This window comes from Leptosomus discolor, chromosome 10 (assembly GCF_034619465.1).
Source record: "Leptosomus discolor isolate bLepDis1 chromosome 10, bLepDis1.hap2, whole genome shotgun sequence".
Classification (NCBI taxonomy): domain Eukaryota; kingdom Metazoa; phylum Chordata; class Aves; order Leptosomiformes; family Leptosomidae; genus Leptosomus; species Leptosomus discolor.
The window spans coordinates 15447229-15474401 of record NC_141400.1 but is presented as its reverse complement, the minus strand read 5'-3'; the positions used below and the strand labels follow the sequence as shown (position 1 = coordinate 15474401).

At 53.2% G+C, this 27173-nt stretch overlaps 1 protein-coding gene across 1 annotated transcript in view; it reads right to left on the bottom strand.

Moving 5' to 3' along the window:
• FLT4 (fms related receptor tyrosine kinase 4) overlaps positions 1–27173 on the bottom strand; it is a 55695-nt gene that overhangs the window by 21964 nt on the left and 6558 nt on the right. Inside the window, exons 2-5 of the mRNA XM_086471280.1 lie at positions 11750–11846; positions 5206–5480; positions 1215–1327; positions 186–348 (exon numbers count right to left, since the gene is read on the bottom strand). Coding sequence (XP_086327406.1) covers positions 186–348; positions 1215–1327; positions 5206–5480; positions 11750–11846 — 648 coding nt within the window. The remainder of the gene's footprint in view (positions 1–185; positions 349–1214; positions 1328–5205; positions 5481–11749; positions 11847–27173) is intronic.

Here is a 27173-nt window from a genome sequence, read left to right as displayed (position 1 = left end):
TATGCAGTTACAGGAGGCTTGGGTATGACCTCCTGCTGCTTGGCGTATCTCTGGCACACAGTAGAGGAAATATAAGCACCATGCAGAGTCTATGTAGCTAGAGAGGACCGTAACAACCCCCTGAACCACACTGATGGACTTGAGAGTCATCCAAACTGCCCCCCTGCACGTTCCCAAATACTCACCTGCTATATGGATGATGAAGAAATTGGATTTGAAGACCTTCTTGTTGATGACAGTCTCACACTGGACAAACAAGGAGTCCCTGATCAAGTGTGTGGGTACCTGCACCCCCTTCTTGTTGTCCCAGAAAGTGCTTTTCCCGTCAGGATGGATGAGAGAATTTTGCTAGAAAAATCAACATTTTTTCCAACTGAAATAAGAAGGTAACAACATTCCCACACCTTCCAAGCTTTATGCTGGCTAACACACCCCTTTTGAGGGAAGAAACGATGTAGTATCATGCTGTGCTGGCCTCCTGCCCTCTCCCCCGGAGGGTTTGTCATCTAGGAATCGCGGCCTCCCCTATACCCTGAGCAGCCGTATCCTGCACTATGAACCTCTCCGTCTGCAGAGTGGGCCAGAGACTTCCAGGAATGGAAACTTCTAGTGATAGCTAAGGAAACTGATGCTGATGTCCCAAACATCAGCCCCACCGGGATGAGTGCTGACCTTGGGTAGAGTCCTTCCCGGGCAAGCGAAAGGCCCCTGGCCCCCAGAGTGTCCCTGGAGGCCTTTGTACAATAGTAACACTCATCCTGGAAGGATGTATTTGCATTGAAAAAAAAAAAAAAAAAAAAAAAAGGCACAAGCAAACTGATAACAGAGTTGTTTTTAGTCATCAGCCCCAGGGCTGCAGCCTCCTCCCCTGTGGGGATGCTGACCACCTAGAGGGTTTCTAGATCACAGAGACCAGAGCAAACAGGGGATGCTGTGGGGAAATGGGATTAAAACAGTCTTGTTTTGTTTCATAGAGCTCCAGAGAAGAGAAGCAAGGTTGGCAGGAAACCCGTGGGGTCTGCCCAAGGGAACTGGACAGCACAGCTTTAACCAGCAAATAAAACGAGGAAGCCAGTGGCTTGTACTTTCCATGGAAAATGTATCCCATGCATTTTCCATTCCTGGCAGTGCCTGTCCTGCCTCCACTCAAGCAATTACAAATACAGAACAAATGCAATACACCTCAGACCAGTTTCCACTGGTCGAGCTCTCACCGAGAGCAGTGTGACGTTAAGATCTGGGATGGACACAAGGCATGGTACCCAAGTGTTCTCCTTCTTGCTGATGAGGAGGGTCTCCGGCTTGTTGATAAACGGCTGTTCAAAATCTGAAGAAGAAATACAAGGAGAAGAACAACTAAGCAGAGGCAAGAAAAGAATGGGGAAGAAGGACCAACCAGAAGAAAAGGAGGCTTTCTGGCTTTCTTTGACACAGCATGAGCTTGCCAGAGGGAGTGGTGTTGAGCTGGACGGCCCCATCTGCAACATGCAACAGTCAGAGGAGACACCTGGAGCTTGGGAATGCAAAGGGAGCAGCCGAGGTGAGTGCCTGGGCCAGCCGGCTCCTCCACACCAAACACCGTACCGGTGGAGCGGCACTTGTGTGACATTTGGGCAGTGCTGGAAATGACCTCCCTTTTCCTGGCCCCCTCAAGGTCTCTGCCTGGGTTTGACCCTTTGTGAAACCAGTGGGTCTCAACCTGGGCTCAGCGCCTGCCCAGCTGGTGACTGTGCGTGGCCCCACGGCTGGGACGGTGCGGGGCTGTGCCGCCCTGGTGTGGCAGCAGGCAGTGCGACCTTCCAGGGTGAGGAAGTGATCCGCAGCGGAATGGTATGCAGATGTCATCCTGCAGCCATCCCGGGCCGGCAGATAAACAGATGAGTCGAGCTTTCCAGGGCTGCCACCCCACTGCCTCCCAACTGCTGCAAGCACAAATACTGACAGGAAAAACAAAACCACCCAAAATTAATCAGCGAAACGACTTAGCAAGGCCAGGGACGTTACACTAAACTCCATGTGGAGCCAGCACCAAGAAGCAGAGTGTCTGCAGAAGGGGCTGCCCCATCCTGCTCAGTGGGTGGCCTGAAAAGCCCAAACAGGGGCTCCACGGTGAAAAGAGTTGATGGCAGCGTATAAAGGAGATGTGTGGTGGCCCTGACCCGTCGTGCCAGGCACCACCCAGACACAGAGCGCAAAGACCAACCTGATCCCAAAGAGATGGCAAGCTAACGGGGCAGCATGGACCCCATTTCTGGTTCTTTCTCAGATACACCGGAAAAAGCTGGTGAGACCAAGATGCAAAATACACTGGTGGGATACCATGGCCAGCCAGAGGGTAGGAAAGGTGAGGTCTGTCTTGCAGTGCCTCATGCCAGTTGCTGCTGAGGCACCTGCTCACCCGTCTGCTTGGCAGAGCGTTTGGTTTGAGGGTTTTTCTATTCTTTGGACTCTCCCAAACAGGGTGCAGTATCAGCAGCCACCCAGGCTGACTAAATGGGATGAAGACAAAATTGGAAGAGACAACGGCCTTAAAATTTACTGTTTCTTCACCTGGATTGCAGCTAAACCATTGAGTTCAAGGGACTGTAGCATGAGGACGTCTGTTTGTCCAACCTGAAACTCTTTCTGTCTGCTACCCAACCCCTAAAGCTGCCCGTCTAAAATGACAAGTCAAAGACTAATTTGTTAATGATCCCCATTTGGGGATCCTGCTGTTCAGATCACATTGGGCCCAACCCAATCCAACCCAGCACTCTCACTGTTAAATGCATAAGGGAATTCCTTTAATTTTTGATCTGTAAAGCTGTTGCTTCAGTGATAGTCATGCTGCAAAGACCTACTCTGGGTGAAGTGCTTTTTTCTGCAGCTTAGGTGAAACAAGCCGTGCACAGGAAATGTGTGGTCAGCTCTTATGAAAATACAGATTGCCCAGAGAATTCTTATCTTTATTTCCTGGGGTTTTGTGCTGCCACAGGATTGCTGTCTTCTCAAATCATAGATCTGTTTCATCCCTCATTCCTCTCCTGAGCCCTGGGCACATGAAAGGGAGGAGGTGCACAACTGTCAGAGGTGAGAGACTATGAGGTCCCCTCCAAGCCTCCAAGCTCAGATGGCAGCCAAAAACTAACTGATTTACTGGGCTGGTCCTGCTGCCAATGAGCTTGTGATTCATGCACTAACTCCCCTCTCTGACCACATCACATATTTTCTGTAAGTCCATCTTAATGGGACGGGTGGGAATAATTTAGCATCTTCTTCATTAATATATGTTAAGCTTTATGAGTTGGGGGCTGTACGTATCCTATTCTACCCTGATGAGGCATTCTGTATGTTTACAGTGCTATCTGTAGCTGTAATAAAATACACACCTAACCAGACACATGGGAAATGAGACATATGCTTAGAGAGTTCGTTTGAGAACTGAGCTGCAGGTAAAATACAGAAGAACCCATTTTTCCAGCCAAGCACAGATATTTTGTTCTTGGCAATTCCACCAAGCTTTTAACATGAAAAATTAGGTTGATGGATAAACCTGTGGTCTGATCATGCTGTCTCCAAACATCCCCAACACTTACATCAGCCCTTCCAAGCTCTCCAGAGACAGTTTCACATTGCAGCCCAGTTCAGCAGGAACAGGCAGGGCTTTATCTGGATGTTCTGCAATGGCTACGGTTACGGTATGCCTGGGTTTTCCTGACGTGTCCCTTCTCCTGCTTGAAAGCCTGTCCTGTCTGGAAAGGGGGATTCTGAGGTTTCCTGGATGCTTGATAGCCATACCAGCGCACAGCCTGATCGGAATGAGTACGAACATGTGCTGTGTAGCCATGCACACAGCGACGCTGCGAGGTGTCGGCTGGATCTGTTGCACACACGCTGTCCCCAGGCACGGTGAGTCCCATGGGCCCTGATAGTGTGGGATTTATTGCCCCTAACCTACATCACACATGCACGCTTGCTGCTCTCTGGTAAAGAGGAGAGCCACTACTGAGCTGCAGATGAGGCTAGAGGTGAGAGAAGGTGGACAAGGGGACAAAGTGGCATGCGCTGGATCACAAAGAAAATCAGGCTTTTGCAAAATCACTCCCTGCACACAAGCTTGTTAGGTTGTACTTATTTTCAGTGTGTGTAAGAAGCTCTCTGCCTCCAGCCTGATACAACACTCTAGAGTGTCTGAACAACCCTGTCTAACTCACAGACACGTCCTTACAACATATCTGAGATCCAGGGAAGCTCTGTCCTGCTTTAGGATGGGCAGCAGGGCCCACGGGAAGAGCAGGCAATTGCCCAATTCCTCTCCAGCAGCTGCCCAGCCTTTCTGATTTCCCCCTGCATTTTTCTCTGCATAGTTGCAGAGGCAAATTTGGCTTTGCCCTGGGACTTCTGAAAAATGCATCTTGTGTGTCATGACCTGCCTGGTTCGTAACAACTGCACCAACTAATAAACGGAGGCAGAAAGAGAAATAGCTCAGCCAACTGTTTCCAGGGGACAGCGCTCGTTTGTCTTGCTGGAGCGTGCTGCGAGCAGTGGGGGAGATGGCGGAGGAGCCCCTTGGGCATGAGGAAGCTGAGTATTGGCCCCACAGCCACTTGCTGAGCTGAGGTTCCAACTCCAAACCCGGTGGACAGCCCTCCTCCTCCAAAACATGTGTCAGAACCCTGCCTGCATGGGCAGCCCCTGCGCAGTGTGGAGAGGAGCAACTGAGTGTGCCACCATGGAGCGGCTGCAGGGCCATCAAGCCCAGGGACAGGAGGAGGCTGCACATGGCGGGTTTGTACCACTCCTCTCCCTCTCTCAGTCTCAGCTTCATGGAACATTGTCATCCCTAGCTGCTAGCATCTCGGAGAGCCCCCAGCTGCCCAGAAGCTAACTCTTGTGCTTTTTTTAGTGGTGGAGAGTCTCTGAGGCCCGGCTCTCACTCCTTAAATTCCTGCATTCCAGCCCGGCTGGAGCGATGCCTCCGGGCCTGGACGTAATTGAATCCCAGGCGCTGCTGCCATCCCCCAGAAATGGACGGATATTGGTTTTATCCAAGTGCAGGAGCCAGCCCTTGGCCTCCTCCTTGAGCCTGCAGCAGCCACACTTTGCCCTGGGAGGCCGGGGACAGGGGCATGTCAGGCTTTTTAATCTTCCTGATATTATGCTGGTGCACAGGCTGCCCCTGAGCTCCCCCAGCCCGAAGGTGCACGCTGCCGGATGGCTCTTACCTCTCACGAACACGTAGGTGCTGACTGCCGTGGTGCCCTCGATTTTGGCATCGATGTACTTGTAGTAGCAGCGGTAGTAACCTGTGTCGTTTGCCTGCGTCTCTGTCAGCACCAGGACTTTGCAGTATGGCTTTGTGCCGGTCCCCTCGCAGTCTTCTTCTCGGATTGCCCAGCCGCTGCTGGGGGCTGCTGAGGCCACCAACTCGGTTTCCTTCTCCTTCCCAGCAGGGTCCACCTTGCCCCCAGGCCACGACCACTCCAAGGGGTGCTGGCCCCTAGACATGGGCAAAGAGGAGAGTTAGCTTTGGACTGAGCAGGGTGAACACGGTGGGGATTTAACTGCCCTGTGTGACTCTGCGCCCATCTGCACGTGGCCCAGCCAGCCGCCGCTCCCAGGCTGCGGCATGGAGGAACGGCCATCGTCCAAGGAGAAAAACAGGCGCGAGGAAATGACAAGTAGCTTCACTAATCACTGGGCAAGCAGAGGCTCGTCCTCTTCCCCAGGCCACCTCTCTGGCCATGCTAAGCTGTAAGACATCAGCTCACTCACAAGCAGGTCTCCCCCTCCCACAACTTTATCCTATTGGTATTGATGCCAAGACAGGGAGACACATAGGGCCCTGAGGGAAAGGCTCCATTTCTTCTCTATTCCCTCTCATTATTAAAAGGGTCCAGAGCTATTAAGAAAACACACGGATGTGATGAGTTCCCTTGGCTCAGTGTAGCTGCTGGCTAGGGCTCGTGGTGTGATGAATGGAGCGGGAAGCAGAATGAGGGAAGGAGAGCAGACTGGAAAGAAAACGAGGAAGAGAAAAGCAGGAGGGAGTCAGGGATAAAAGACAGCAAGGAGAAAACAAGGAGAGGCTCAGCTGACTGCCTTCTGTCCAGCTGCCAGCTGTTTCCTTCCTTGCTGCTGTGGGAGGGGATTCCCCTGCTCTGCACAGCACCCTGCAGCCCCTTCAACCCCCTGGCACGCTCCCCTGGCTGGCCTGGGGCTGCTGCTGCCCCTTCCCACCTCTGCAGGGACACTGAGCTACAGACACCTCTCCAAGTGCACAGCCACTGAGCCTGTTCACCAGTGGCCCAAAGACAAACGGAAAAGTCCAGGAACTGCAAGAAACCCCCAGACAGAGCGTGCACGTGTGTATTTATATATAGCTGAGGACCTCCAGAGCAGGAGGCTTTGCGTATGCACATGTACACAGGCGCGCACGCCACCATAGCTTGCTATAACTGCACTTGTTTACTACAAACAAAACAAGCTTTTATTGCATGCTGGAAGTTTCCTTCTGTGAAATCAGAGCCCCTTTCAGAGGAAGGCCTAGTCCCCACTTGAAAGTTTGCCAGTGTAGCTGAAAGTCACTTAAGAATGTGCAAAAAAAAAAGAAATGGGAAAAAAGAAGACATTGCAAGAGCCAGCTGTGGGGGTAAAAATGGCCTTTTGTCACCACCATTTGCTCTAGCAGGGGAAACTGGGTTCATCTATTATGCAAGTTGGGAATAGGCATGTTGGCACACGCAGCTTCTCTGCCAGGGCCCTGCCAGGGTAGCTCTGCGGGCAGATGCTTTTAAGCGCAGCCAGATCGTGACTGTCACCAATAGCTGGATCCAGACAGCAAGGGACAGTGAGGAGGAAGCGAGATAAGGTGCCATTGGAGGGCACAATGGCTCAGACGCAATGAGGACAGGATTTCTGTCCAAGTGTGGGGGAAAGACCTGCCCCTGTGTGTTTGTCTTCAGCAGCTGATTTATCTTCCTGCAGACTTTGCTCTCTTCCAGCTCCCGCTGCCTAGCTCGCTGCAGATGAGTTCAGAGACAGTGTGCTGCACTCTCACCGTGTCACCAGGCACAAGGGCTGTAGAGGCAGTGACGTGCCCTTGGGGACAGCCACGCAGCCCCTCTGACCCAGCTCAAACCTCTGCATTCACTAAAAATGCCATCGATGCCTGAGGCAGGACTGGAAGTACAGCTCCAGTTGCTTGTGTCCATGAATCACGGGCAGGCTCTTCCAGAGTATCAGAGTCTCATGAATAATAAGACTCTTGAATTTTGAGTTTTGTCCATCTTACGCATGCACAGGGAAAATAATAGTAAATCATAATAGTAAATCTGATCACCAAACCAGTAACACTCAGTGGCCTCTGCCATGTCCATTGCTGCTGCGCCCATGGCCCCGCTGCACCGGGCTCAGGCCGTGGGGCTGTCCCCACTCTCAACCCAGAGCCGAGAGCTTCAGATGCTGGCTGCGCGAAGGAGCCCCAAAGCCCTTTGCGTTTGCTCAGGCATTTTTGGAGCTCCACGCGGAGCAGGGTAATTGTACAAGTCTCCAGCGTTTCCGCTTTCTGTTTGTTTACCCACTGGGATTTTCACGCATTATCAGATTCACTTGTTTTATTAACCAACAAGGCTAGCAGTAGCTGAGTGACACGTATTTATATAAACATGGATGGGCCAGTACAAATAGACCTGCTGACCAGCCCACGGGCAGCTCTAAACTAAGGCATTCCTTGCATCATGTCCTGCTTGACCTGATTCGGTGGGGACACAGAAGGTGTAGGCAATAGCACTGAGTCCAAGTTAGCGTAGCTGGTGTGTTAAGAGGACCAGAAGAAGGCAGGGATGAGGGCAGGCCAGGCTCACTTGGATTTCTTTCTGAATCTATCCTCTGCATTTGGGGAAAGGTCCAGGCAGCAGTTTTGGATGGTTCCCTCCCTCCTATCTGTCACCTTTGAAGATTTGTTCCCAAGTTGTTTCCTTTCAGCTCTGTGATAATGTGCCTCTGGGCGATGGAGCCTGCTGATGCCAGCTGGAAACAGATGCACTGTAGGCTTCTCCACAGCTGTTTTCCTAAATCTTTTCAGGACAGATGCTCTTCAAGGGAGACGTTGCAATTGGCACCACTTTTCTTCAATCCTCTTTTGAAGCTCCCAAGCGTGGTATGACGGGCAAAGCTGGCTGTGGCTTTGTGGCTTAGCTGGGATAAGACAGATCCCCTCTCAGCACCGCAGAGATGTTCACAGCAGTCACGCACGTGTAGGAAAGACCAGCAGGTGTTGTGTGTGTGTCCGCACACTGCTCCGGAGCAGTCATCGTGGGGCACTGCCTTATCCTCAGGCTTCTTCAGCCCTGCCACAGCGCTCATTTCCTCCACAGGAGCCAAGAGGGCTCCGGGGTCAAATACTTCCTCTCTGCCAGAGTGGGGCTTGTGCATCTGCAAGTACCTGTGAGTCAGCTCTCTTAACAAGTCACTGGGCGGCAAAGGGCAACCCTGCTCTTCTTTTTCTAAATACCACGGCTGGGTGACGCTCCCTCTCCACCTGAGTGCCCAGCAGCTGCAGGATGGGATGGGATGGGATGGCTGGGGCTGGGCTGGCCACAGCCAGGACCAAGTTGATCCCTCTGGAGGTTTCTGCTGCTGTGCAGCCAGCTCCAGTGGGCTCTGCTCCAATATTCATGAGCCGGAACAGCACAAGGTCTTCGCTTTCCCCCAGCACAGGCTGCCGAGGGCATGAATGCAGAGATTCACAATATTCTTTCCTTCCCTCTCAGGATGGGAGTTAATAAAAGACGCACTGTCCATGTGGGCATCAGCCACTTTACCATGCCTTGCCACATGCTTAGATCAAAACATCACTGGGGCTCTCAGCCAGCCCTGGCATGATCTGTATTTTGGGGCATGCTCCTACACTGGTCCCCTGCTCTGTCTGGACCTCTCAAGAGTGCATTGTGCTGGGTGACAAGGGAACATGTCTGTATGTGACACCATTTGCAAAAGCAGAGCCCCAGCATTTGCTGGCTCCCCGCGGGTGTGCTGTGTCTTTGGGTCTCTGTTAAGGACGCCCAGCTCCAGAGGCATCGCTTACCCCATGGCCTGGCACAGACTCTGGTCACCGATGAGGCTAGGTGGGCTGCGGAGCAGGAGGGGGTCTGCAGAGCTGTGGGTGTGTGAGATCTAGGCTGCTGCAAGGGAGCCTGAGAGTGCAGTTGGCTGCAGGACTCTCACGCTCAGTGGGTGAAGCTTGAAAGGTCTCCAGGGAGTCTCACGCGGGGGGTTTTGAGCTCAGTTTTGTGCTGCAGCACTGCTTCAAGCAGGCCCATACTCCTGGCTCCAGGGCAGCTCTAAGAGCAGCCAGAGGACATTGTTCTCAGGGGATGACCAAGGTCAAACTGAAGCCACCTCCAACACGATGCTCAGCAGGAAATCCCTGGATCCTGGATTTGATTTTGTATTTGTTTCTGCCCTACCCTGCCCCACCACCCTCTCCTTTGCCTGTTCTCTTGGTGGTCTGCATGTTTTTCCCTTCAGCTCCCATTAACACAAGCCAGGTCTTCCCAGGGTGGGCCATGGTCCAGAGAAGAGGTTGGAGAAGCAGCTGGGTGTAATTAGAGATCCAGGGACCAGGAAAGATTTACTTTTCATTCAAATGAAGTAACAGTGTCCCACAGTCAAAATCCTCTCCTCAAGACATTAGACGAACACAGGCTTGAGAGCTCAGAGGGAGAAGGGGAACCTCTAATCCATGCAGGAGATGCTGAGACTTATCTACCTGACGGTGGAGCAAAGGACACTGCACAGCCCCCGAGGAGCACGTCTGGGACTACAGGATGCAGAGGCAGGGGGCAGCCAGGAGCGACATGGGCCAAGGGTACATTGGTTTTAGTATGGTTTACAGATGGCCCATCTGCCCTTTGGCTGGCCAGTTCAGCCCTGCACAGCACCTGGGAGCCGGGGGCAGGGATGTTCCTTATCTCAGCTGTGCCCATGCCAGCGCCCTGTACGGATGCTGCCTAGTGAGCCTGAAAGATGAGCCTTGGCACTACAGCAGGGAACAGGGAGTTTTTTGCCACTTGGAGAGACTCTGTAGCTTGTATGATGCTCCCTGCAAGGGCAGGCTATTCAGAGTCTGCGCTGGAAACAAGATGTTTCTTTTTCCACTTCATGTGATTTTCCTTCATATTAATCAATACCTAACAAGGGCACAAGGAAAGGGCATCTTGTCCACAGTCCAGGAGGGTTAGCCAAAAAGAAAGGCTTTCTCTTTCGTGGTGCTAAGCATGTATGTTCATGCTTGACTGCAGAAGACACTTTCTTTAACCACACCTCTAACTTCAGTATGTCCTTTAGCCTTGGCTCAATCTGCAAGCAACACAGTCTTGAAACCACTTTCTGTGTCCCTCCCTGGGCCACTGCTGAGAAAGGGTCTGGCCTGATTATAAACTCATTCAGAATGATCTCACTGAATCTCCCGTCTTCAAAGGTTTTACCAGAGAGTGTCAGCTCCCACATCTCTCTGTAGAGAGAACTACCATGGCCGAACACTGGAGTCCCCAGACCCCCTCCTCTTCCTCTGTGCGCCCTACAGCAGCTATATGGTTGACCACAGTCCTTCAACTCACACATTTCCTACAATCTAGTACACCCCATGGCTCCTCAGGTCACTATATCAACAAGCCCACAACCGCTTAGCTTCCCAGATCAAGTGAAATCAGTTCAGTACGGCCATCAACAACCTTTCCTCTGTCTCTCTCCCCTGGCTATGAACTGATTCACAAAGTAAAAGCAATGCCATCTGTTCCAGAAAAAGTTAAATATGTTTGTGACAAGACATGAACACAATGCCAGCCAAGTGTTTGCAGTAATTGCTCCATAGTTATATATAACACTGAGAAACACCCATTTGAGGCCCACGCTGAATTTATACGCCTACTGGGCCCTAGCACTCAGATCGCAAGCATGGATCTGCTTTCAGCTGCTGAAGGGAAACTCCAGCTTTGTCAAGAAAACTGACCTTGGTCAATTGTCCCACTTGGGGTTTTTTGTTTGTTTGTGTTTTGTTTGTTTGTTTGTTTTTGTTTCCAAGATAGGAGGTAGCGCTGAAAATATGTACAGCCAAGTGTCCCAGCATGGGATAAACCAGTTCAGGCACATCACCTTCTCAGAGCCACAGTCTCCAAAACAACCAGAGATTCCCCAGCTCCTCTCACAGAGTTATTCACCTGGTCTGGCCAGGGCTTCTCTTCACCCCCATGTGTACAAGGCAGAGCATTAAATCCCAGCTTCCTAGAAAAGTTGGAAGCCTCTCACAGCCACCACTAAGTACAGTCTTTGCTTTCTCCCATGGATATTTCTCAACATCCCCCAAAAATGACCTGCCAGATTTAGAAACCATAACTACAACCCTAGCAGCCACTGATGAGGTGAGAAAAAGCAACATCAGAGAAAGACAAGGAGAGTTAGGAAGGACAGTTTCCTTAAAGAGCTCACAAGGAAGCTATCAGATCATGCAAATGTTTCTTTATCTTCCTTCTGCCTGCAAAACTACAGCAGAGGTTATCACCATCTCCTGAGATGTCTTTACCTTCTTTTTTCAATTAATTAATTAGATGAATTCTCATTTAGTGAATGTGGAAAATTTCTAGTCGACTGTGCTAAGTTGCAGGTGTACTGCAGCCAAGGCATCCCTGGCAGGCACTCCTTGCATGCTCCTCCAACACTTACCAGGTAAAAGCAGTCTAGGCAGAGCCATGCTTGCTTATGCCTTACCTGCAGGTGATGGTCAGCGTATCCTTGGCGTTGATGACGTGTTCCTCCTCAATGATGCTAAGAGTAGGGGGGGTCATAGAATAGCTGCTCACTAGATCTGTGGAGAGAAAGGAGAGCGGGGATGATGCAGTCATCTGCTAGTCTGGACCCACCGCTGTGGGCAGCAGCTATCTTGGCATCACGAGCCCAGAGAGGAGCAAAGCCTGTTGAAGGAAATGTCTCGTAGAAGTCTGCTCCTACAAGACAGTTTAATGCTGGCTCGCTGGGACACAAGCAGTTTATTTGCAGCCCTCCTGGCTCCAGCGAGCAGCTCTTCAGCAACAGCTCAACGGCCAGGTCCAGACAGCCCCTGGGCTCAGACAGACAGGCTAGCATAGATGAGGGCCAGAAAAAGAACAAAAGACCAAAAATCAGGTAATCCAGGTGTGGCCATTCCTCACCGGGTGACTGAGATTGATGTTACTTGGACTAGGGCTCTGAAATTATCTTATCTGCTAACTAACAGGAGATTTTTCTATACACATGTAGTTTTCTATAACCAGAGGGACAAGTCAGGGGTGCCCAGGTAGACAAATGCAGAACTCTTGTGTTTGTACAGAGATGCTCTCAGGAGCCAGCAGGGATTCACCAAATGCCCTTCTCCTGCCAGACACTCTCGGGTACAGGCAGTCACCCAAACAGGACCAGACCTTTGGGGATTACAGCAGCCCCTTCCCTGCACCACAGCTGGACAGGCATTCCAGGAGTGAAATTATCCAGGCTCAAGGACGGGCAGTTAAACATTATCATGCACTTCTCCCAGCTTTTGCCTGGGAGAGTCCCACTTCTCGTGTGCTTGCATCTCCGGCATGCCAGACACGCATCCTAAGCAAGCTCCTCATGAACAAAACATCTCGAAGTACCGGTTACCCTCAAAGACATACCCATGGTTTTTCATTAGCATGGTGTTGCTGACTGTCATTACTTCATGATCTTTATCTTAAAACTCCAGCTTCTGGAGACGTGAGATAATTCAAAAGAAAAGTCTCAGTCACTGCACAAACAAGCAAGCAAACTAACCAGAAATAGAAAAAAAAAAAAGTTGTGAAATGTGAAGCTGTGACTCAGGTAGATGCTAAATACTAAGGAAGAAAGGCATGCAAAAATATGTTGCTAGTTCGATTTTCCACAGAAACACGAGGTTTTTGCAACCACGTTCTGTGCATGTCTGTCTCTGTCCCTCGTAACATTCAAATCCACATATCAGATCTGGCAGGGAGGGAGAGGTCTCAAGGACGCGGTGTTTCCACAAGTTTCACAAGCAGCAGGAATGCCGTATGACACCTCTCCTCCAAAAGCATGGCCCGAGGACTGCGGCCCTTGGAAGCCCTGCGGTAGAGCCACGGGATGAACGCTTCTCTCTGGGGAAACCTGCCCCAGGAGACACCAAATGGCCGCCAGCCCCTCTTGACACAAGGCCCCCGAGGTGGGGTGTGAGGAGCCAGGCCTGTGGAGAAGCCGAGGTGCCCAGGGTCCACCGCCACCAGGCGAGGCCGCTGAGGGGGACACGGCGGTGGAGGGACGTGCCGAGCGGCACCGCCGGCACGGCCAGGCCAGGGCCGCCGGCCTTGTTCTCCCCGATTGTTCTCCACTTCCTTCCCGCCCTCACATGGCTCCGAGGTGGTGTCCCCGTGGCTGCCCCCATGGCAACGGTGGGGTGCCGGCCATCTCCCCCCGCCACCTCCCGCCTCCTCTTCCCTTGCCCGTGCGAGGCGGCGTCAGCCCAGGGGCTGTCCCGGCCCACCTCTGCCTGCGCGAGGGTCCCGCTCCCCATGACTCGTCCTACAGACACCCCTCTCTCGACGACGACAACAGCAGCAGCCATCGTTCATCATTCAACACATGGGTTGGGTCAGCGTCACCGTGGCCCCTGGGACTGGGTGGCGCTCGGCCCCCGTGGAGGACACCCTGCCTTGCGCCTCCAACCTCCCCTTCCCTGGAGGGAGGGGACGTCAGATGTCACACACAAAAATGTGCCCTGGGGCTGTGAAAATAAATGACCGCATTTTTGGTAAAATCCCTTCAAAATGTAACAAGGTTTATTAAAAAGAGGCGGGGGGAAAGGAATCTGTCTGCTAAGCTGCATTTCCTATTAATGCCGGACACACTTATCCCAGTGCAAACACCGCTCTCCAGATGGCCACAGCCTGCCAGTCCATCGCCCCAGCAAGCGGCCGGGGGGTGCCTGCCACCCCTGTGGTGCTCAGCCCAAAATGCAAAAGGTATGGCTTGCCATGGGGCCAGCTGGCGACAGCAGACCCCCTCATCCTGACAGTGTTCTGGGGCAGCGAGCAGAAATCTAATCCTCAAAACCCTGGCATGGCAATCCCCGGGGCTGGCTGTGACAGGCATCAAATTTGGTCTCAAAACTGGATTGGTCTTCCTTGCTTGAACCACTAAAGAAGCGGTCTAAAGCGGCAGGAACCTCTCGACCGATGCTACGCACTGCATCTGCCCTGCCGCCAGGCTCGGGGAGAGCAGAAATAACCCCCTGCCTCCCTTCACGTGCCGCCTGGTGACATGTTAGCAAACAACACCGGGGGGTGGAGGGGAAGAAAGAAAAAGTACGATCTGTGCAGGTTGAGGCTGTGGGATTCCTGCAGATGCATCCTGTCCACGGCCCTCCGCGAGTACAACAGGAAAAGGAACCACTGCTCCCTCCGAAAGCACCGCGGTGCGGGGCTGGGGACGCTCCTGCTGCTGGCAGCCAGTGCTGGGCCAGCTCTCGTGGCCGTCCAGCCTCCTTGCCGGCCCTGGGCTGCTGGGAGCTTCGGGGACTACCCACATCAGGCAGTGGCTCATGCTGAGGACCCACTGCTCACCCTGATGCCCCACCCTGGGGCTGGCATCTTGAGATGCTGATGCCCACAGCCACATGTGGCATCCAGGACAGGCAGAGGGATACACATTCCCAGCCTGCAAAAGCATCTTCAAGGCCATCAGCTTTCCCCAAAAAGATTCTCCATCCCTCTGCGCTTGCCAGACAGATCCACCCCATTGCTGCCCTTGCCTGGGGGAGCGTGTGCCCTGCTACAGCTCTCTCTGGTGTCACACTCTCCCCAGCACTGAACTTGGTGCTGGGTTTGGCCATTAAATCTCTGCTAACCGACATACAGATGGTTTGTGTCTCCGGCAAATCCCAGGGTGTGAGGGAGATGTCTCCAGAGCATGGAGCGTCTCCTCTCCCCCGAGTCCCTCCTTCGCCCCCCTCCAACCCCAGCGATGCTTTATCTCCTTGGCCCTTCGAGCAGATCCCACTCTCTCGTGCACGCTAAACTGCGCCCTTGCACGGGGAGAGCATTAATGTAATTAAAAAGGCATGCGGCAGCCCCGGCGAGCTTTGTTTTTTCAAGATGGTTTCCAAGCAAGTTGGCAGCGGGATATTAAAATAAACAGAAGGGGATTGATGGGATGCGGGGAGAGGAAGCAGGATCCCACAGCCACTCACACCTTGTCTATTTTCAAAGCGTGTTTCCCAGCAGTTTTCCTAGCCTTGATCTCTCAGCACGCGGCCCTGAAAGGGGCCAGGCTGCATCAAGGGCCTTCTCCTTATCGCTGGCGGCTCCATCATTTTCTGCAGCCCCTTCTGCCTCTTCCTGCACCCTGAAATCTCTGCTTCTGGGGTCCTGAATCCCAGGGTTCTCCCTGCCTGGTGGGGAAGCCATGCTCGCCCAGGAGAGTGCTACCCACCCTAGGGCACCTTGCAGAGACCGAGCAGCCCGCAGGCTCCAGCCTTGTGCTTGAACTCCTCTCCACCCTCGGGCATGTTGTGGGAAAGCCTCACATGTGGCCTGGTTTTCCCTTGTGATGGCTGCAGACGCCTAAATCACTGCAGGGCAGCGTCTGTGCCAGGGCCAGCACCGCTGCAGCAAGCGATGGCTTTGGAAACCCGGGCGAAGGCTGCGTGTGGGTGAAGGTGCAGGCGTAGCATGGCACGGTACGGCATGACATGGCTCCCGCTCTCCGTCTGCTGCCACTCGCAGGAAGCCCTGCACCGGATCCTCCCTCCAAGCCCCCCCACACCACCTCAGCCCCTCTCCGCTTCCCCTTCCCTCCCTCTCTGCTGAGTCGGCCCCGCTGACTGATTAACGGGGCGCCTTTCCGGAGAGGGATTTTGTTCACACTCTGTCCTTCTCGCTGACTTCCTTCCCCGGCGATGGACTGGATCGCTCTGGCCACAGCCGCTGCGTGTCCCCAGCTAACCGGCACAGCTCATGCTCCTGCCACCGAACTTACTGCTTCAGGGTTTTGTGACCAGAGCTGCAAAATAACATGGAGCAAAGCTGGTGCAGATGAGGCTGTGTGCTCCTGCTTGTGTCCTGGCACCTCACACACCCAACCCAACCCAGCCTGCCTACCTTAGTGCTGTACTGGGTCAAAAGATGGGCTGGAAGGGAAAAAAGAGTGTCCTTTTCCCCAGCAAAGCTACCCTGACCCTGCTACTGCCCCATTTCTACTTTGCTGTATTCAGGCTAAAATTCCCAGGCAATAAGCATCCCGACAAAGCAAGGCAGGAACTTGAGGTTCAGACACCTTCTACAAAAAAGGGATTTCTGGCAGATTTGTACCAGGTAACTGAATTCCCAGACCAAGGCTCCAGGATGGAGCCCTTGAATTTACCAACATCCTGAGTCTGCCACACAAAGCACCACCGATGAGCCTCTTCCAACTCACCGGGCTCAGGCAGCTGCTCTGGCCTGTCCCTGGCTGCGGCTCAATGGCACTCTGAACGCCCTGGGATTGCTCATGGCCCAGTGCTACCATATAGCCTGATGTGGCTCACTTGGCAAAGCGCCTCCCATTTCCCTTGGGTTTCACCCCCAGCCCGAACATTTGGCTGCCCCGAGCTGCCCCTGCAGGCTGCAAAGCCAGTGGTGGGGGCTCTTCCCTTGCAAGGCATGCACTTAGACATGCAATCACACATCATGGTTACTACGTGAGCAAAGACCTGCTCCTGGACAGCCAACAATAAAATTCCAGTGCCTCAGTGGCAGCTGAGGAAACAGGGACTGAATGACTCTTTCTGATGCAGAAGAGCAGCAATAGCTGGCACTGGGGGAGAGGGAGAAAAAACCTTGCTTTGCCCTTTCTGCAGACCTCTCCTCTGGCTTTCCAGGCTGGGCTTGTCTGAATTAGTGGCATTTGCAGGTGAAACTGCATGTGCACCACTTCCCCTTGCCCCGCAGGAATTAACTCCAGCACTGCAGGTGCCATCTTCCCCCTCCACTCCAGTTACCTCTTCCCCGCCTGCCCCACGCTGGTATAACCGACTGCCCCGGTGCTGGAGGACCCGTGGCTGCCCACAGACACATGAGAAGTCCATGTGCCAGAGGCAGAGCTGGGCCAACTTCAGGGGGGGCTGAAGTTCCCCCATTTCAGGGAGGAGTGACTCCTCCTCATGCATGGGCAAGCATCCAGCTGTGGGCTGGAGCTGCAAAGCGTGAGCGTCACGTCACAAAGGAGCAGGCAGCTGGCAGAGCAGCACGGGGAATTTGGATATAGGGCTGTCAGCTCCTCCTCTTCCTCCTCCCGGTGCTCGCCAGCACGGAGGAAGGCTTGTTTTGCAGAGAGGTGCGATATCGCACGAGGCTGAGAAATGAATGGCAGACTCTGGCCAACGTGGGGATGAAACACCAGGTGTTTTCTCTCCAGTCTCACAATGGGAAAGGCAAGCCCCAAACCACGGCAGGAATTCACACCAAAATGGAGCAGGTTCTGCCCAGCAGCCTGTGCCCCGGGGGCTGTGATGGCAGGGTGACAGCCACCCATGCCCACGGTGAGGCTGGGGGAAAAATGGAGAGGTGGCGTGCTAAAGGGCTCTGAGGGCAAGGTGGAAACAGGCTGAGGTGTTAGCAGTGAATAAATTAAATAATGATAGAAAAATGGAAATCCCCCCAAAAGTATGTATTTGCACAAGGGCAAAGGAAGCAGATCCCTTCTTTTACGGGGTTCATGAAAGACATTCCTTTTGCTGCAATGCAGGGTTGATCATCACTTCAGATCTGTCCCAGAAGGGGTTAAACACAGGGGCTGTGCTCCTCTGTCCCTCTGCACCCTGTGTTGTGCTACGAAGTCACACAACTGACCCCCAGGCACCAACAGCTCATTCAGGCCTGGGGCAACACCTTTCAGTGTAACACCACTGGTGAGACAACACTCCTCTGGCCTAGAGATTTTTCATCCATGGACCTCAAAGACCTGAAATGTCACCAAATCAAAGTGTGGTGGATCTGTGTCCTCAACATTTTGTCAGGATATTCCCAAAGCATCAGACGTTCCTTTGCTTCAACTGTGGCAGGCTGTCCTCTTTCATGACACAGGGGACTAATAATTACAGGAACTCAGTCAATACTCACAAACACAGAGGTGATCATCATTACTGGGTGCCTGATCCCTCCTGTCCAACGCCAAAAGCATAACAAAACATTAACTTTTCCCTGAGACACCTGTGGGTAAGTTGGCGAATGGAGGCAGGAGTCCCCCGAGCAGAGACCAATATGAGAGCTGAGGAAGGTGCCACCAGAGCTGGTGGAAATATTTTTTCCTTGGCACCAGTCTCAGAGAGACCCCAGCCAAAGCATCGCCCTGCATGCCAGCCAAGTGGGGAGCGGGATGGGGTGGGCAGAGACACGAGCAGTGCATCATGTGACGGCAGCATGGTCCTGACACAAGCAGAAGGAGCCACAACCAGCGCAGCAGCTGGGTTGTCTGCTCTGCTCCTCCAGCCCCCGTCACTCCACAGCACCATGGCCACACATCCATCGCCTGCAGGTCTGGCCGAACAGCCCCATGGCCTCAGTCCAAAAGGCTGCTCTGGCCTCAATGCAAGCACCCAACGGGTCTGTTTAGCCTTTTGTTGCTCATAAACTTTAATTAACCGGTTCTTTTCTGGCAAGGCACAAAAATCTCATAACCACCTGCACTGATGGGGAATGAGGCAAAGAAAGTCATGAGCTCTCTGGGCTCCTTCAGCTTTTGGACTTCCAAGCTGGCAGTCTCATCAGGGAACAGAAACAGAGTCGCTCGAAAGCAGGAGCCACTTTCAAGAGAGCTGGGCTGTCCTGAGGAGCAAAGTTACCCTCGAACCCTTCAGTCCTGGTCCCTTGGTACCTCCAGACAGGGATCTAAACCAGGGTATTTCACAAGCCAGCTGCCTTGAGGCAGCAGAGCACGGCTACACCCAGTGCCCCACCGTGCTGCCACCTGCTTTTGGGACTCTGGTCTGCACAGCCACCCATGCCCTAGGGATCTGCCACCATGTCATCCCAAAGCATCCCGAAGAGGGGTCAAGGAGCGCCTGTCTGGGAGTGTTTATCTGTCTGCCTTTCTCCCTCCACAGGAAGCACTATCTCACCATCGCCCTGCCTCACTCCAGCCTGGTTTCCTGCTCCATCCTGCCAGGTTTACCCTGCTTTTTCCTCCTCCCCTCCCCCTGCCCCATGGCTGTCAGGCCATGTTTGCATTTCTGTCTCCTGCCGTCTTTCCTCTCCCTACCCCCCCGCCCCGCGCTCGCTCCCTACTCCATCCTCCCCAAGAGGCTACGTCCTGAGCCAAAGTTAGCCTCTGTCAGGTAGCCACATGTCCGGCCTGGGGCAGCGGGTCAGCCGGGGCCACCCTGCAGACCTCCTCCAGGATCTCTGCTGTCAGCAGCCTCCCCAGGCCCCAGGGGAGCCGGCTGTTTGCTGCTCTCACTTGGGCGAGGGATGCTCCCGCACATCAGAGGGCTCGTTTCCCCTCGATGAGCCGCCGGCCCACCCTTTCTGCTGCTGGCCAGGGGCTGGCCCGACGCCGCTTTGTTTGGTCCCCCATTCCCTGAATCGCTCCGGCTTTGTTGGCTGCCTTCTCCTGCCCGGAGAATCCTTTTCCTGCCTTTGAGATAAAGGATGCTCGAGCCATCTGTGTGTTTTATTTCCTTGTAGAAACTAACAAGCCAAGGATTGCTTCCTCTCCCTGACATTTTGGAGGGCAGCTCCGGCTCAGCGGGATGCGCAGGGAGGGGACGGAGGCCCAGCGCCTTCAGGCAGGAACAGGACCTATTCTGTCCATAGGATTCACTCCCCAAGGGGCAGAAATCTTCAGACCTGCCAAAATGCCCGTGGCAGCTCCCACTCTGCCAACGCCGTGACTCTGCAGGAGCCCAAGGCGAGCTGCCCTGCTTAGCATACACAGCCACCCCTCTTCCAGTGGCCCCTATTAACTGCATGGCTAAACCCTTGCAAAACTCAATTAAAATTATCCTCCCACATCTTAAGGACTGTCAGGTTGCTTCTCTTCCTGTTTTAATTTACTTCTTTCAGAATCTTGCCCTGCTCACTATTCTCCGCCCCCGCAGGATGTGATTAACATGTTGTAGAAAGAGCAGAGGGATCAGATGGCTTTAGGGGACCAGTAGCAGAAATCAGCGCTGTTCATTACATCTCAAACCTGAAGGGGTGCAATGGGTGGTCCACAGCTCACGTGAAATGAGTGTTGGTCCAAATCCGGTACCTGGCAGACAAGCCTTGCCAGCACAAAGAGATGGCCAGGATGGGCCAGGGACACACCCCCGTGGGTCCCGGGGATCTGGGATCTTGGGACAAGTGGCTTGGGAAAAGCTTACACTGCTGCTACCTCCAGTTAACCTGTTTGGGACTGCTCAGGAGTTGCCTGACCATTGCAGGATTCAGAGTTTAATTCCACCCCGTGTCTACCCAGGTGTAGCGCTGGGGGCTTTAGTGGTCTGAAGTACCTCTGGCAGCAGTGGGTAAAAGCCCATGCGACACTAAAAAGACATCGTCGGTCACTGAGAAAAAAATGATAGCCCGTACAGTTACAAAGGGTAAACAACTAAAAGAAATCATTATCCACTGCTTCTCATGCTGCACCTGATGAAGCTACGAGACGGACGACAAAGTACCTTTTCACGCAACTCAGCTAAACTGGGGATTTTGCCACAGAGAGATTCCCAAAGAGAGGGATAAGCTCCTGGAGGACAAGTCACCACCAGCTGTTACACACAGTCATCCAGGTGAGAAATCCAGGTCTAGGAGTCTCTAAACCGCCCACTGCCAAAACAGGCGGTGCATCAGGGCAGGATCCCCCTGCCCTCGCCAGGGCATCGTCCCCTTTCCCGGAGCCCCAACTGCCCACGCTGAGGCTGATGACAGCCCGAGCAAAGCCAGGACCAGCTCCAGTGCCTGGGCAGGGGCTTCCACCCGCAGCACTGGTGCTTCGCTTCGTGGACACAGAGGAAGGGAAAAGCCTGAGAAGCAGAGGAGAAGAGACCCTCAGTTTGGACATCATTGACTGCAGCTCCATCCTGAGCAACTGTCCCAGAGGCTCAGGGGAAGCTCCTATGGAAGTAAGCCACAGATGTGCCGTTGGGAGAAAATGGAGGTCAAGCTAAGCAAGGCCTCGGCATCCGACTCTCGCTGGGAGATGAGGAGGCAGAGGCAGCTGACCGGGAAGTCAGACAGAGCCCGAGGGTTGGCACTGAGCACAGGGAGAAAAGGGCAGCAGCGTTCAGAAAGAAAAAAAAGCGAGTTGCAGGTTTGCTTTTTTCTTGATGTGTGTGGGCTTAATTGCGGGCCTTTGAAGTTTAGCTCTTCCCAAGACCGTTGGCTTACGGACAGCCTGAGCAGGACGCTGAAGAAACCCCTGTACCCCACTCAGGGCAGGTTTCCCCCATGTGAGCAAAGCCTGTGGATGCTGCCTGCCTCCCACCCAGGCTGCTGCAGCCAGGCTGACCGTGCTGGGCTTTTTTGGGGGTCTGCAAGCCATGCAGCTGGACCGGGAGGCACCGTGCCAAGCGGAAAAGACCTGCTCCTCCATCTTTGTGTCCCTGGAGTTTGCAACCAGATGTTTGCTACTTAGCTGTGAATTGAAATCAACTCTGACCCCTCAAACCAAGCAGCTGCCCTGGAGCTGGCAGTGCCTGTTCTCTGCAGCACAGCCCATCCTCAAGTTGATCTCCAGCTGCTGAGTGCAAGAGAAGCTGATGAACAGGGTAAGTGGGGGAAAACAGTTTTGCAATTAGATGATTATCTTGGCCTTGGAAAACCTGGATTCAATTCCCCATCTGCTCCAGGCTCCCTGCAAGCCCATCATGCAGCTTCTTTGTACCTCCATCCTTGCCTCAGCCACAGAGGGTAGGGCAGCAAGAACTGAGCCGCTTTGGCTTGGGAACAAAGGTACTCAAGCAAGAAAGGAGGAATCCTTATTCCTTCTAATGAAAGATAACAGGGAACAAAGAAAATGGATTTATCCCAGAGCCAATGTGATGTGAAAAACCTACATTAGACATGGATGGGTCCAGAAAGTAGGAAGCACAAGGAAAGTGCAGGAGGAATTTAAACATCCTGATTATCAAAGCAGGGTTTTCAAGCATCAAGTATAATCTAAAAATAATAATAATAAAAAAAGCAAAGGGAAGAGTGGTCACAGGCATGAGAGAGCGCTTCTGCCTGGGGAGGGGGGGAGCATGAACCCTCCTCCACGGCGCAGCTTCTCGCATGCACACCCGCACGTGCGCACACGTGCATCTGCACGACCTCTTCTGCCGCCTCCGACAGGGTGGGCACCAGGGGAGGCAGGAAGATCACAGGCACACGCTCTTCAAAGGAGAATTAATCATCAGAGGTAGCGGCAGAGGAAGGAAGCCTCAGGTACGAGGTCAGGCGTGCACAAGCAGAGAGGGCTGCTGAAAAGCTCGGAGTGCTTGCTGCAGATCTAAGAGCCCTCCCAGCGTCTGCGCGAGCAGGACAGGAGGTGCAGTTCCCTGGGGTAGGCGCACCTACAGAAACGGAGGAGATAAGAAATTTCAGCCCTCCTGGAAAACACCGTACAGCTCAGGTTTCTGCCATCCTTGAAAGCAGCCGGAGCCAGCCAAACCCGGAGCCTTCCCTGATGCGGTTAATAAAAATCTTACTCCGCTCTCTGAAGGATCCCCAAGAGGGACGGGCTCTCGAGAGCGCAGCAAAGCTTTCCCCCCACATAGGGCTCTGCTGGCTTGCTCCTCACCCCCAGGTCAGTGATCCCATCTGCTTCCTGCTGGGCGAAGAGACTTGAAGATGAAGAGGCTTGGGGCACTGGGAGGAAAGCCGGCCCCCATGGGGCTGTCCAGGGCATCGATGGCAAGATACAAACGCTCTCGGTTTCTCTTGGCACAGAGCTGTGACCGCAAGCCAGGACCCGCTGCAGCAGGAGATGATAATCATCATCTCTGAGAGCCAAAGTGTATCGGGGCATTCGCGTCACTTCAGATTAGCTGGCTGTTTAACATCTGCACAGATTTCTCTCTCCACCTCCACATAACACCCCTCACGCAGCTATGAAACTCATTTAATTCCCTTCCAAGAAAGGCTGAGTTGGAAATGTCACACTTTGTATATCATAGCACAATTCCTACAACGAAACACCCAGCCTAAATGGCAGTACCGAGCTCTGGTGATATTTGAAGGCCAGTAAGCTAAAACACCTTATGCTGCTTTTTTAAAATAGCTTCCAAGAGGGTTACCGAGTTTGATAAACATCCAGTTACTCTCTTGTTAATACTCAGAGGCTGATTGTTGTTTTCCTGTTCAAAGGTGCTTCCCTTGCCACGCAGCTCAGCGGGGAGAGCACGCAAGCGGACGCAATGGAAAGGAAGCGTTTACACATGCTAATGACTTCCACGGAATAAGCACAAGTACCAACAGGGAAATGGTGCTAAAAAGACAACACGCCACTTCCTTGGCTGTCCCTATTTGGTCACCACAAGGTACTTGGTGCTCAGAGCCATGGGGCGAGGCAGGGGATGGCCTGCCCAGCCCCATGGGAAAGCCAAGGTGTGAACAAAAGGAAGACACATTGGCTTAGACCACAAAGGCAGGAGAAGCCGTTTTGCAGCGGGGCCGTTTCGGCACCACACTGGACCATGGGGCAGAGGACAGACACGGGCCCTTTCCCATTCCCAGCAACGCAGGTCCAGGCACAGAGTCCTTCCAGGTGCCGTTCAGGCCATTTCACCATGAGCATCTCTCTTCATGCCAGCACAGGTTTCCTAAGTTCACATGGGGCCCTGTTTATTTTCCTTTTCTTTTTTTTTTTTTTTTTTCTTAAATCTACTATTGTATGAAGAAGTGTTTTTCTTTTGGCAAAGGTTACCGCGGGGCCAATGCCGTGTGGAGTCTCCTGCCTTTCATCACCGCTAAAACCTCTGAGCAGGAGCTCAGCCTGGCCACCGTTGCTTATCTTCAACGAAGGCAGGCTTGTATTTCCACCACCGTATAAAAAATACACCCTGGTGCTCCCCCTCTCCCCCAGCACATTCTTTGAAATGCCACCCAGGCCTTGTTATTGCTAGGAGGCTGGAGAGCCAGGGATTAACTGCCTCAGGCTGCATTAGGCTTTATTTGTCTAAGCAGCCCAGGGTGAGGAGCAGCCATAAATATTGTGAAATGCCAAGTGTTGTGGAGGGGCAACGTTGGGCGACACAGGCACCATGGCAGCAGGCGTTGCATCCTGGGCGGGGAGTCATTCTGGTGTGACTGATGTCATTGGAGTGGTTCCTGCCTCCCTTTGGCGGATATCAAACCCCATCCTCGTGTGCGTCCCCAACTGGGGACGTCAAGCTACCACCCATGCCCCCTGGTTGCCTCCATTAGTCCTTGTAGCACATGAGCAAGCAAATGTGGTGGATCTACCTGACCAAGTGGGAAAATCCCACCGCACACTGTCACTCGACGGGACACGTACTGGGTCTGAGCCCTTCTGCCCAGAACAGGGCAGTATGGGGTACGCTGTGGCTCCCCTTCACTTGCGCACTGGGACATCACAGCACAGAGAGGAGATGAAGACCAGGGTATGCCCTGATCCCATCCCAGCACCAGCAGTACTGCCAGAGCCAGCACCTACAGACAGCAGCCCAGGACCTGCTGAGGCTGATAGTTTGGCAACAGCCAACAAACCAAACGAGGAGTCATCAGGCCCACATGCACGTTCCATCAGCTAAATTGCTTTACAAGGGCACTGCTGGGCAACTCTGCAGGCAAGGTGGTTGCTTCTCCCGTGTTTCATCCCAGCACAAGGGCCGTGCGCTGCCCGCCCAGCGGTGCGGGGATTTTTTGGTGTGAATGTGTGCGGCTCCTGTGGGAGCATCCCTGCGCTGCAGCTGGCCCCCACGCTTTCGGGACATGCCATTAAACTTCTGCCCTTTGCTTCCCAAGGGCCAAGCGCTGCAGCGTGGTGAAGGGATGATGGCCACTTAGACCAAATTATGCCTCACTGGGGACTTTGCTCAGGCTAGGACAACGCACCGTGTGAGTGATGGATTTCTGTGGGCGCTGGATGCCGTCACCTCTGGTGGATGTGATTTTGCTGCCATCACTCTGAGCTGGCAGTTTCCAAATCTGAGTATAAACCACAATTTGTACCCAACCTTCCTGCCTCAGTAAATATCAAGATTTACTGTTGTCCATGGAAGTTATTGACTTGATCCTCACTTTTGTCAGTATTTATTTTTTTAGGTCACTATATCAAACATCCATCTTAGCAGACACCAGTATTTCAGAAATGGGGAAAACAAGTCACAGACAGAGAGCCAAACCCAGAGCCAAACCTCACTGTCAGCACACACACGTGTGGCTGTGCAGACATGTACATGCTTCCCACAGCCAACGCGGGACCTTCCACATGTGGGGAAACCAATGGAGGGTTTTAGAAGCTCTGCTATGCAGCCCTGTGCTTTTTTTAAGGAACACATGAAACCAGTAAACCTTTTACAGACTTCCCTGCTGCATGAAGAGTCCATGTGCCTCCGTAACTCAGAAAGCTGATGGAAGACCCCAAAACCCTCTGTGGGTCTCCTGGGTCTCATGAAGGTGCAGACAGACCTTCCTGCAGAGCCACTACTGAACTTGGGATGCCTGGCTGGGCTCCACGGGGTCTGCTGAGCTCTGCTAAACCCTGCCAGCAGCTGAAATGGTGAACATGCCGCAGGATGGGTGCTTTGCATCCCCATAGAGGAAGGGGATGGTGACCCAGGTGGGATGCCTGTCTGCCATGGGTGCTGACTAGTGCTGGCCGCTCAGGAAAGCCATCATGAGCTTGCAAATTCTTTATAAGCTTCCCACGTGACACAATTACCCAGGGGCCAGATCCTGAAGCCCTTTCTTCTCTCTTTACTCAGACCAGTCTCCACTGAAGTCATTGAGGCGTTGGCCTAAATACAACTGAAGGACTTCAGGATTTGGCCCAGTAATAAAAACTTCCTTCCTTTGTCTACTGCTCACTCCACACGATCCTACTACCTCCCGGCCACGTCTCCCGAGGCTGGGGCCATCAGTTGTTTTGGTTGATGCTGCTCTTTCGTTTTACCCTCTACCAGACCGCGCCTGTCCCCTCGTGCAGCTGCAAGCTGCTGAGGTGGAGGGAGCTGGGGCGGCTGGCGAGGAAGAGGGTGGATCGTGGGGTGAAATACAACCTGGCAAAGGGGCAGTGCCAGTCCTGGGGACCACGTGTGTGCAGACACCACGCAGGCTGGGAGCAGTCTCAGCCATCACCTCCCCAAAGGCAATTCCTTCAACACCTCTTTGAGGGTGGGATGGAGTGCCTCCAAAAAAGCCTTTCTCCCCCACTGCCAACTGTAGAGCAAGTGCCTTAGGCTGTACACCAAACTTTTGGGTGACAGGGACGGGGTGAGATGACTCCTGCCCAGGAAGGTATAGCAGGAAGTTAACTCATCTCGCTGCAATGGCGACTATGCATCATGCTAGGAAGTGACACCGTAAGAAACACGTTTAATTTTAAACAAATAACTTGCAATATGAATTTTGCTGCTTTTTCTGCCTCAGAATGCCAGGAGGATGCAAAGCCCTGTTGTCCCCCATGGGGTACCTCATCCCCAGCACAGCTATCTCAAACACGCATGGGACTTTGGGGCAGGAGGCAGGAGCTCCTGCTTCCTTCCCATGTCTACAGCCTTGCACACACCTGTGGCACTGGCAGAGCAATATATGAACAAAATGGACCAATACAGCAACTCCCTGCGCATCAATCTCCCTGCCTGTGCTGCTTGATGACAGAAAGCAAATACAAAAGGAATTTGAACTTAGCTGAAGTGAGAAGCATTTGGTCCTGAGGTACCAGCATAGTTTGAGGATCTAACCCTCAATCCTGAACTTACAGATACCCAGGTAGGTGACTGGTCGTATAGCAGATTGCTCAGAGTGCACAGAAACAACCCCTGCGAGTTCCTGCTGAGGTCTTCAGTCTTGCAGAGAGATTTTTTTAATATTGCTCAGCTAAAACCAAAACAGTTGGACACACACCTTGGAGCATGCAGCTCTAACCACTGCAGGGAACACAAAACTCTCTGAGCAGCAGAGGACCGGTGTTCTCGGGGCTGCAAGGCTTGCAGCATGGCCTT